The sequence below is a fragment of the Mustela nigripes genome, chromosome 13 (genome assembly GCF_022355385.1).
Source record: "Mustela nigripes isolate SB6536 chromosome 13, MUSNIG.SB6536, whole genome shotgun sequence".
NCBI classification, from domain to species: Eukaryota; Metazoa; Chordata; class Mammalia; order Carnivora; family Mustelidae; genus Mustela; species Mustela nigripes.
In genome coordinates, this window is record NC_081569.1 from 35991455 (window position 1) to 36003617 (window position 12163).

Genomic DNA, 12163 nt, shown 5'->3' on the forward strand with positions numbered 1-12163 from the left:
ATCAGAAATATTTTAGAATGGCAGATAACCTTTCATTCAAGAGAGAGAATTTAAGGAAAGATCACCAGATGACAGCACCGTAAGCTTTGTATAGTTCATACAGTTTCACAAGTCTATAAATATTTTGTCTTTAAATGGAGGTAGCTGCAAACTGTCAAATGAAAATCTGTCCCTTCCTTTGTTACTGTCATAATATAACAGTATTTTTTTTTTTTTTTTAGTAACAGGATTTTTAAAGAAATGGATGCTCTGTTTCTTTTGAGCATCTTTTTGAGGTACTTTTGAGGTACATTCTTTTGAGGTACTGGTTTTTAAATTTTTCAAGTATTAAGATTCTAAAGTTTGAGCTAAATAGCTCTTATATGTGCTATGTTCAGATACTGTAGAAATATTTAAAAGTTTTTGATCTCCTAGTAAATTAAGAAAAAATAGTTGAATATTTCTTAAAATCTGCATTGAATTTTCAACACATTTTGGCTAGATAATAGATTAAACACAAGAAAGGGTAACTTAAAATATAAGTAATAGAGAAATAAGTAAAATACAGTATTTTTACAATGTTTCCTTTGTTATAATTTGTACTCCCACATTGTCAGTCAGTTTTCTGGTCTACAGAGTAAGTGGTTTCCAAAATTATTCACGTGAGTTAAATGAATTTATTTTGTAATTCTTTTAAAGGAAGGAAAGGGAGAGTGCAATCAGACACTGTTCAGAGGAACTATTTCTACTAAAAGTGGAATTTAACAGTTATAAAGCATAGGAAGAACTGAAGAGAGGCAAAAAATGTGAGGTATGTCCCCAGTGATCTTGCCTGTGGTAAATGACAGCAATAATGTCCAGGAATTTCTACACCAATCCCTAAAAATGATCTGTTAACAAACAAATGCAAACTGATCTCACAGAAACCAATGCTACTTTGTGAAGTCAACACTAATCTGGGCAGAGTGCTTCATGATGCCTACGTTGATTATATGTTACTTTAGAATCCTGGCATCTATAGTGATATTTGAGATAGTAGTTGAAATCAAGCCACCAAATTATTTGAAAGGAATTTTTAGGCTAAAAGTCAGTATGCTAAGATATACTGGAAACTATACACAATTGGGAAGATTTGTTTATAAAATATGGTGTAGTTTTTTACTCTATCTTAAGGGGTGCAGTAAGAAAATTGAAAAACAGCCACAATACAAGGATTTTCACCTGTAGCATGTTGCCAAAGATTTTTCTGAATGTTCTCTAAGGCTTCCTTGTGTGAGAGGAAAGAGGGAACAGAGTCTCTGAAAAGACTTTGGCCTGCCTTAAAACGTGACTTCCATATTTCGTAAACTGAGTGATTCTAGTTCTTTTCAAAACAAAATCACTATTATAGTGAGGTTCACAATGAACCCTCTCTGATAAAAGCAGTCTCTTTTATGCCACAAAATCTTGTCCTCTCTTGACTAAAGGAAAGATTACAACTTCCTCCAGCTACATGAGTTTGGCTCACCAGTAGTACCTCTTGATTTTCTTTCCTCAGATCAACCGAATCCTATTCTGGTTATGGTAAAGGATAACACCCAGAAATCCGACTTAATTTTACCATGTTTCCATACAAACTGGCTAAGGGACTCTAAAACTACTTGTCACTCAGGAATTGGTTTTTTTGTTTTTGTTTTTGGGGTTTTTTTTGGCCTCCTATTCCCCCCAGTTAGGGGAATTCCATTTTGGATTTCTCAAAAAAAGATCGGTAAGTTTTGAAGGTGTACAAGGAATCCAGGAACATTACTGACTTTAAATATTTTGGATCTTTGTAATTGCTACTGAATCTCATGGTCACTAATCAAGCTTGCTGTGAAGTGTTAATAGTACACATTCTTTGGCAAAATAGAAGCTAAAGATTATCAGTGTCCCAAACGCTAAACTAACAACAGGACCATCTAAATAATCTCCCCTTTCCCCTTTTTATATAAATACTGAAAAATTAAGAGGTTTCTGACAGCTTATGAAAATAGTTCTCTTTGCAATTAGAAACTAACTTCAGAATTTGAAGCCAATTTCTGAAATAAACAGACAAAAAAACCAAATTATTGGGGCACCTGGGTGGCTCAATGGGTTAAAGCCTCTGCCTTCGGCTCAGGTCATGATCCCAGGGTCCTGGGATCGAGCCCCATGTCAGGCTCTCTGCTCAACAGGGAGCCTGCTTCCTCCTCTCTCTCTGACTACTTGTGATTTCTGTCAAATAAATAGATAAATAAAAATCTTTTTTAAAAAACCCCAAATTATTTCAATCTGTTATTAGGGAATACAAGTATGCTATTAATTTTGCTTCTATTTATTGTGTGATAAGCTTAATGAATGTTTTAAAATTCCACTTAAAAAGGTAAACATGAGAAGTGTTAAAGGGAGGAAAAACTGAATGAAAATCATCACAACAAAGATGCAAATCTTAAAGAAAACCTCAAAAAAACCACAATTTAGAACAAATCACATAAACATTTAATCACAAGCCAAATGCTTTTTTCCCAACCACCAAACCATTTCTAATTAAAAGCAAACTGTGTATTTAAAAATCATTAAACTAGAACAACCAGCAACATCAAAATACCTCTACTGCTCTACCATTATTTCTATTACACTAATAAGGACAAAATAATCTTTTCAGCCATTTTAAAAACAAAACATTCTACATCTCTGAACTGAGCATTGAGGGTTTAGTGTAAAATGCTGTCAAACAACTTTAATTACTAAGTACAATCAGAACTTCGGGAAGAAAGTAAATCAAGTTAGTGTCTTTTGTTTTAATTTTTCTTGTTTTGAGCAGAGGTCACATCTGTTAAATCTGTTCATTTAGTACCACAACGTCTTATTTAGAAAAATAATTTGTTAATTCTTGTTAAATGAATTGAAATACACAAATTCATTTCTTTTTTTTTGGAAACAAAGAACTGTATGTTACCAAGGACAATGTGTCCCAATAACATACTTTTTAGTTGAAAACTTAATTAGCAGAAGTAACAAAAGGAAGTGTATTAGGGCATCAGAGAAGGGATTAGTATGAAAATGAAATTTTGAGACATCAGTTTGCTACTCAAATTGACACTGAATTAGCAAAGAGAAGCATTTAAATTACATTTCCAAGCCTACTTAGTGAATCTAGTTCTAGTTAGAGCATCTTTAATGTACAAAAGCTCTGTGAAAGAAAGTATTCACCATGCAAGACACAGATAGGGTTCCCTTAACCTACTGCCCTCTGCACACATCACTCTCTGTTAAACAGGCAGCTACCGCCAGATGCTCTTGCTAAAAATGGTCACAGATGGTCAGTTGTCCAGTTAACAGAACATACTGCCCTCCCAATAGCTGAAAGTAAGAAGGGAAGGAGTGAGAGCTCTTAACACTTGCCTGCTCAGTGGGTTACACACATTCAACTTAGTGTAAGCTTGGCTAGGCCTCAACAGTGTCTTTCCAAAAAAGAAGACTCTACAGACCCTACAGCTCTCAAGATTAAAAAGCATTTTAAAGGTGAGCTAGTCAACAGCCATATAATACTTAGATCTATACAACTGCATCTCTGCTGGTCAACCCATTGCAGCCCTGGCTTGGGACCTCCAGAGGTGTGGAATCCACTATCCAAAGAAAGTCCCAAGGCTGAGATGGAGTCCCCTGTTACCCTGCACTGCAATTACCCCAACTGCTCAGTCTAATTCCACAGTCAGGAAACATGGAGTTATTTTAACAGAGAGGCATACTGACTATAACAAAATAATTTCCCAGTGTATGCATTACACAGTGATTTTAAGCTGGGTTACCCAAAACACATGGATACACAATGGATTTTATAACATAAAAACACAGGCTATAACAGATGTGATTTATTTTTAAAACACAGGAGGAAAGTAAAGTCCGTAGTACTAAAAGCTATTAGCTAGAGATTATAAAAAATTTCAACAAAGATCAATGGGTCTTCTCTATATTTATATGCACCTATAGAAAATGTTTAAATTTTAAAGCACTGTTTTGTTTTTAAGATTCCATTTATTTATTTGACAGAAAGAAGGAGAGAGCACAGCAGGGGCAGCAGCAGAGGAAGAGGGAGAAGAAGGCTCCCCGCTGAGTAAGGAGCCCTATGTTGGACTCCATCCCAGGACTGTGGGATCATTACCCAGGCCAAAGGCAGATGCCCAATCGACTGAGCCACCCAGGCACACCCCAAAACATTGTTTTAATTGACAAAGTGTTTGGTGTTTTTTCTAAAGATTTATTTGACAAAGAGCACAAGTAGGCAGAGAGTAGGCTCCCCACTGAGCAGAGAACCTGATGCAAGGCTCGGGATCCTAGGGTCCGATCATGACCTGAGCCAAAGGCAGAGGCTTTAACCCACTGAGCGACACAGGCGCCCCTTGACAAAGTTTTAATAAGATGTTTCTACAAACTTTTCACAAGCAGAGCATTACTCTGTTCTTCCCAATACATTATTCATTTGTTTAAAACAAGCTACCTATGTGTGTTCAAGAAGATTGCTCCATGAACTTACTTTTTGTATCTTCTACTTATTTTTTTTTCCTTAACAGTGAAGGAATTGGAAATACTGAGTTTGATGTATGATTTTTCTATTGTCCCAAATCCTGTTTCTTTTTTTTTTTTTTCCAAATCCTGTTTCTTACTTGATAACTTAGTGCAACTCTTTTGAATAAAGGATATGAACATAGAAAGTAAGAGCATACTGAGAAACCTCAGCTAGGAATATGTGCTCCTGACTCTGGTGACAGGCTGGGCTAACATCACCTCTGAGTCCTTGGTTTTAAGGAAGGTCAGCCTGGAACATATGTAACTTCTCCTCATCATTTATAAAACTGTGTGACAGGGATCAATAGTGAAATTTATTTAGGCAAATGCAGATTAAATTAACATCCAAGACAATAAGATTAGAAGCAAAATGCCATCTGGAAAACTACAGTAAAGAACTGGAGGATGGGGTTGCATGTCCCTGCCTCTAAAAACAGACTCCCACCGCTGCTTTTCACCGGCAGGGTCTCAGGACTCCTGCTGTTTTCACAGGCCTGAAAGAAGCAAATGGAGCTCTCCCTAGTGGGGTCCTCCCACCTCTTCCCTTTCTGCACTCCAAAGGGTAGTCTGCGAGGGGGAAAGCCGGAGAGCACTGTAAGATTCCACTAGGTGCAGAAGGTGCTGTAACAATTCAGCAGCAATTTAGTTGGGAATCCTAAGTAAAGTTGCTGCTTTAACAAATAACTAAGAACTAACAGAGTATGCATTTAAACCTTAAGTATCTATCTGTTTATACCCAGGTACTTATTGTAGACATAAGTTTCCTTACTTTCCATTAAACATGGTCACATGATGAAATTCTTCACTCAGCAATGATAAGACGAATAGAGAATAAAATGGTGTCTTTCACAATTGTGATAAACCCAAACACAAGGCTGAATGTGTTTTCTCTAGTGTTTCTGTGTCACAGCTATAAAAATAAATATGTACAGCGGCATGGGTCATTTGTAAGAGCATTATTTTATACATAATTTAAATATGTATTTTATATATATATAATTTATATATTAGCACTCTCAGGCAATTTCTAAGTTAATCGTTGCCTACTTTCTGCTCTTTTTGTGATACTACTATTTTATGTACACCATATACTCACCATATTTGATCAGTTCTCATTCTACCAGAAGTGAACTGCAGAAAGAAAAGTGGATGCCCAGAAGTAGGGGAAAGATAACATGGTTATCTGACCACTGGAAAGTTTGCTCATGATGGTGAGTCAAAGGCCAGCCTGGACTCCAGCAGTAGGACATACACAGTGATTTGATAAGGGCAATTCCCTTTTTACCAGTAAGTCAGTTCTTCTGCCTTATATCCAAAAACTCTTTCCCAGCTGTTCAGAGAGGAAGAAAAAAAAACGAAAGCCCAGGATGGGCTCACTCACCTAAACCACTGAGAGTGTAGAGAAGGTCACTGGTATCTAAGAATATGGGTCCATTTTCCTGCTGCCCTTCTTCTTTGTAGTACAGCTTGTAGCCCTGAATGGTTGCTGTGTCCTCCGCATCTTGCTGCCACTTCACAGAAATGGCGGTGCAGTTCAGAGGCTCCAAATGTAACTCTGGAGACTTAGGGGCTAGAAAAATCCACCGGAAATGTATGCATTAAAAAATCTACAACTCATACAAATACACCCAGTTTTAAATGAACAGCTGCAAAAAAAGTGCGATTCCAAGCAATCATACTTTAATTTTCAAAATTCCACAATGATATTAAACTTTGAGACAGAATTAAAAATATAAAATACTACCTTTAAAAAACCCCTAAGGTATATAAATAGGAACACAATACCATCTATACTTGAATTTTTTTTTTAAAGAGACAATGAGGACTTCCTAATTTTGACCATTCATTAATCCTCTGTGTAGAACAGGCATTATTATTAATCAATGAACAACAAAAACCCCAGTCATGTTACATTTCACATTATTAAAAGAAGAGGGTCTAGGACTTCCTAGTCTATGGTCTTTCTATTAAATGGATGATTTAGGGGCACCTGGGTGGCTCAGTTGGTTAAGCGAATGCCTTCGGCTCAGGTCATGATCCTGGAGTCTTGGGATCAAGTCCCACATCAGACTCCCTTCTCAGCAGGGAGTCTGCTTCTCCTGCTGACCTCTCTCCTCTCATGCTTGCTCTCTCTCTCTCTCTCAAATAAATAAAATCATTAAATAAATAAATAAATAAATAAATAAATAAATGGATGATTTAAAAAAATATATGGTAATAATATTAATTAGGTCTCTATTAATATACAACTTTTGGTAATTCAGTTTGATCTGGACTCAGCCACCTATGAAGAATTTGCTGAGCTCACTGACAGCGTAACCAAAGGTTTTACACACTATTGATCTCTATGTCAAAAGGGACTATGCAACAAAAAGTTGAAAGTTACTTTCACTGAAGTCCATGATCTACGGAATATTTTCTTTCATAAAATACCATTTAAACATAACTTTGATTTCACAGAAGTTTCAAAAAAGTAAAAGTACTCTTCCTCAATAGCATTTTGGGATTTACCTTTCACACTTGTAGCTTTGGGTGTCCTATGTGAGGTCCACACAGACGACTCTCCCAGCCCCACCCTGGTGGCAGCAGTAATCCGCACCAGGTAGACACTGTCCGGTTTCAGGCCCTCCAAAAGGTACTCGTGTGTGGTCCCCGGGAGCTCCAGAACTTGGATGGAATTCTCAGTACTCAGGCGGAAGGACAGGCGGTAGAGGACTACCTGACCCCGTCGGTACTTGGCCGGAATCGGCAGCCAGGAGATGAGGATATCAGTGGGACTTCGACTCGTCAAACTGATTTCAGGAGGCCTCAGCGGAACTAGTCATGCAACAAAACAGGATGCTTATGAATATTTAGAGTCAAAACTGTCAATCAGCACACCAGTATTTACTGAATTCTCTTAAGAGCATCACACAACATAATAAAGGGGAGATACTATCAGCCTTAGCAGAGGTTTTCAGGTGAGGAGATCACAAACCAGAAAAAATGAAGGAAAAATAATTAGGAAGGATCAAGCATAGAGAACCAAAGAAAGCAAAGTGTCACTGAAAGTAAAAGCCTGGCATAGGGCTCCCTGCTGGGCAGGGAACCTGTTTCTCCCTCTCCCTCTGCCTACTGCTCCCCATTGCTTTCTCTGTGATAAATAAATAAAAAAATAAAATCTTTCCCAAAAAAAAAAAAAAAAAAAGTAAAAGCTCCAGTCCTCCCGTGGCTTCAAACAAAGCCCTATGTACTTACAGGGTTGGCTCCTCATGAATTCTGTGCCCTAATCTCCTACTGCTCTCCAGCCGTTAGCAATGTCCATTTCCTCTGCTGAGCCGGCACCTCCCCCAGTCATCTGCCTCGCTACCTTCACTTCCTTCAGGTTTTCATTCAAATGTCATCTACTTAGTAAGCCCTTCTTGGGTGACCCTGTCTCAAGTCTCAAATCCTCCCCACATTTCATACTCCCTTTCCCTGCTTTTTTCTCCTGCTCCTAGATAATTATCAATATCCCACATAGGACATAAATACGTAATGGACTGTTTATCTTGTTTATTGTTCCTCTGCCCCCTCTCCCACTAGAAAGTAAAGTCCATCAAATCAGGGACAGTTTTTGTCTCTTTTGTTCAACTACTAAATAATGAATAACAGATAGCAGGTACTCAATGAATATTTGTTGCGTGAATGAACTAACAGGTGGAAAAGAGAAAATCAATTTATTAAGCATTCCTGAGTCGTTGATGTGTATGAACTCATGTGCGAATGAATTAATAGGTAGAAAAGGGAAAGTCTGTTTATTAAGCCTTTCTCAGTCCTTGATGTGTATGAACTCATGAATTCTCACAAAAACCAAAGGCAGTACCATGATCATTTCTACTCTATAGTTCAGGAAACTGAGGTACAAAGAGGTCAATTCACTTGCCCAAGGTCATACAGGTTGTTGGTGAAGGAGCATAGTTAGATTGAAAAAGCCCACATTCTTACTCCCTGTACTTTACTATGTCTTCTATAACCAAAGTTCTTCTATCCCGCGTTATGTAGGGATTACACGACATAATGGAGAGAACTGTTACTTGTATTTACTGCAGGCTGCTATGCTCCTGAGACACCCACACACCTTCATCTGAGAAGTATGGGGTTAGGAACTGAGGAGAAACTGGTGCAGAAACGGGAAAAGCAGGGTTAGAAGTCTGTGTTATTCAGAAAAGACAATGAAACTTCAATAAGTAAAACAGTTACAAAGTAAGAAAAGGTTTAAAAGAAAAAAATCTTGAGTTTATAACTTAACTGGAATTGGCAGGCTTTAACAAGTGGCTTGCCATGGTCAGACTCCTCTTCTTCAAGGATATAGGGAGGAATACACCTCATATACCAAGAAACCCCCAGAAGCCCCAAAAGAGCACACCTCCCCAGCCCGTGTTTCACCTTAGATACACATGTCAGAAGTTAAATGTGATGAGAACTCGAGAGGTCATAGAGACTGTGATTCACTCTAAAATGGAACAAACTTTTTTTTCTTTAAGATTTTATTTATTTATTTGAGAGAGAGAGAGAGAGAGCACGCACACAAGCAGGGAGAATGGCAAAGGGAGAGAGAGAAGCTGGCTTCCTGCTGAGCAGGGAGCCCCATGTGGGACTCGATCCCAGGACTCTGGGATGATGATCTGAGCCAACAGCAGACACTTAACTACTGAGCCACCCAGGCACCCCTAAAACAGAACAGACTCTTTAATGAAAACTGAATTTGGAGCTGAGCATCCAGATTAGTAATTTTTTTTCATTTCATCAAACTCTGAATTTAAAAGCATCTAAGTAAGGGGCATAATAGAGATATTAGTAAGAGATCTGGGACCAAATGAACAAAGAAAGTGATATGAAAATTATCTACCCAAAAATGTTTTGAAGGCCACCTGGGTGGCTCAGTCGGTTAAGTGTCTGCATTCGGTTCAGGTCATGATCCCAAGGTCCTGGGATCAAACCCCCTGACTCCTCACTGAGCAAGGAGTCTGCTTCTCTCTCTCCCTCTGCCCCCCCTCCACTCGTGCTCTCTCTCTCTCGTTCTAATTTTTTTAAAAAATCTTAAAAAAATATTTTCAAAACTAAAAGTGGACCACTCTGTGAGGATGGAAAATACCTGTAGAGGAAAGCAGTATAATTAAGCGTATGTTAAATCATTCCCTTTTCCCAGTGAAGGGTATAAAAATGGGCCTTCTGGAGAGCTCCTGGAGAGAGAGAATCAGGCGGAGAATCAGTCTCAGGACTTTCCTAAGGAATGGGATCTCCTACCATTATAAGAATATATGGAGGCCTGCTTCTCAAAAGCACTCAACTTCCAACCCAGAGTCTGTTACTGAACTGTATTACTTTCCTCCTTAAGCAGAATAGATATATTATACCTAAAAATAGACTGCTGATTTTTTAAGAATATTTTTTAATCAACAGTTTACTAAATTTCAAAAACTCCCAGTTTCAGAAGTCTAAGACCTCTGACCTCTCTTCATTATATATATTCACTCATATTTACTCATGCTTAGAAAATTTTACATTTTGTTCCACTTGCTTAAAAAAAATCTGCAATGTCAAAAAAATATTTTTTAAAAGGTCATCCTTACAATTTAAACTAAGAAACTTGAAGAAAAACAATAATACAAGAATTTTATTAAAATTTATGTTACAGATTATCAGTTATAAAAACTCTTTACCTATATCACATTACTGTCAAAAAATGAGGGTCAAATTTGAAATGGCAAACTACCCTGCTGGTAACCACACCTGTTTTTATTATTTTTTTTAACCAAAAAGAAGATATTTTCTCTAATTTAAAACACATTTATTCATTGAAATGGATTAAACATATTGATGTTCATACTTAAATGACACAGACTGTTTTCTTACCATCCTCTAAAGTATTCTGGGTCACATGGTCAGACATCTGGCTGGCTCCCATTGGCATATATGCCACAATGTAGAAAGTATAATTGCTAGCAGGTTCTAAGTCATCAATAATATAATGAGTTGTGTCATTTCCGATGACTACTTGATACTCTTCATTATTTAAACCTAGATTAAAGTATCAGCGTTTAAAAATTAGGAATATTCAAACAATAAAGTGACCAATTTCCCTTACTGTGAAACACTGATTCTCTGATCCAATCTCTGCTAACTTTTTTGACCCTTAGAAAATAAAAGTGATTTCTAAAAGTAACTATGTCTTGCTACAAATTAGTTTGAACTCTTCCCTAATAAATGAAACTGAAAATAATTAATCTCTTCTGTATTTGTTTTAAAATCCAGTCAAAACCCATAGCAGAGACAATGTACAGAAGTAACACAGAAGAGCGAGCTTAAAGTTGCAGAACTCTGTAGTTTGTAACAGTGTTAAGTTTTACTTGCTTAAACTCATGCCTTTTTTTTTCTTTTATATATAAATGGAGAGACAGTAGGGAATGTAATGGCTCTGCACTTTACAAACCAAACCAACAGTTGTCCTGCAAAAGGTGTTAAGTTTTACTTGATTTAACTCATGCCTTCCTTTTTCTTTTATACGTAAATGCAGAGACAGTAGGGAATGTAATGGCTCTACGCTTTATAAAAACAAACCAAACCAAAAGTCGTCCTGCAAAAGATCTCATTTTGGCCCTAGAGATTCTATTAAATTTGACTGACACAAGTTGTTCTTTTTATTTATACTGAAAGCAAAAGAACTGGGAGGCACGGAATGTGCTTCAAAACACTTTGTTCCACAACGAACTTTTTTTCCCCCCCAAAGAGGGGAAAAAAAATTCTCAGCAATTCTTTATAAAATATGCATGGCAAGGTACAGAAAAGAATTTGTCTTTGTGGGATTTAATTCCTATGGCGCAAATCTGTAAAGTGCAAAGGCAGCTCCTGTGCTTTGAGAACAATTCACGGTAAATGCACGTCAACTTCATCAAAATGCTCTAAGACGAAGGCCCTTCTCCCCCACACTGGATTTATAAACAAAACAGAAGGCAAATTCCACTATTAAGTTTTCCCACATTTCTGAATTAACTTGATAGCATTTTAATTAGACAAGATTACAGCCATTTCACAACAGACTGGCTAATGGCTCGTTAATTAGGAACTGCATAGTACGATTTCTGACCTACCAAACAAGGTCCTTGAGTTCGAATTAAAAAGCCTTGTTCTGTCCTTGAATAGACCACTGAGCCACATGTGGAGGCTCTAATGAAACAACCATAATAGCGAACAAGAGTGGTCTCCACCAAAACCAGCATTCCTTTTACCTTCCTAAATCACTAAGAAGGGAATTAACATACTCCAACAGGCTCAGTTAGACTTTCATTCTTCTTGCTAACACAACTCCTGATTTAAATTCAAAATATTCCTTTTCAAAATACTACTTCAAAGTACAAAAAACAAACAACAACAAACCACCTGTTTCTATGAACAACTTTATCATACCATCATTTTGGGGTGCTGAGGTTTGTTTTAATGTCTACTGCATAAAATCTGGACTGTGTGCACAATTAAAACTTGTAAATTCTGTGGTTTCTACGAGAGATCACTAGAGAAAGCTCTAGGATTTCTAAGTAGCTTTCCTTTTCCAATTTTTTTTTTTTCCAAAAGAAAATACTAGGGCAAAAAATAGAAT

The 12163-nt window shown here is 37.2% G+C and overlaps 1 protein-coding gene across 1 annotated transcript in view; it reads right to left on the reverse strand.

Moving 5' to 3' along the window:
• Positions 1-12163, reverse strand: part of PRTG (protogenin) — a 115259-nt gene that overhangs the window by 40868 nt on the left and 62228 nt on the right. Inside the window, exons 9-11 of the mRNA XM_059372069.1 lie at positions 10423-10587; positions 7057-7362; positions 5927-6115 (exon numbers count right to left, since the gene is read on the reverse strand). Of these exons, the coding sequence (XP_059228052.1) occupies positions 5927-6115; positions 7057-7362; positions 10423-10587 (660 nt within the window). The remainder of the gene's footprint in view (positions 1-5926; positions 6116-7056; positions 7363-10422; positions 10588-12163) is intronic.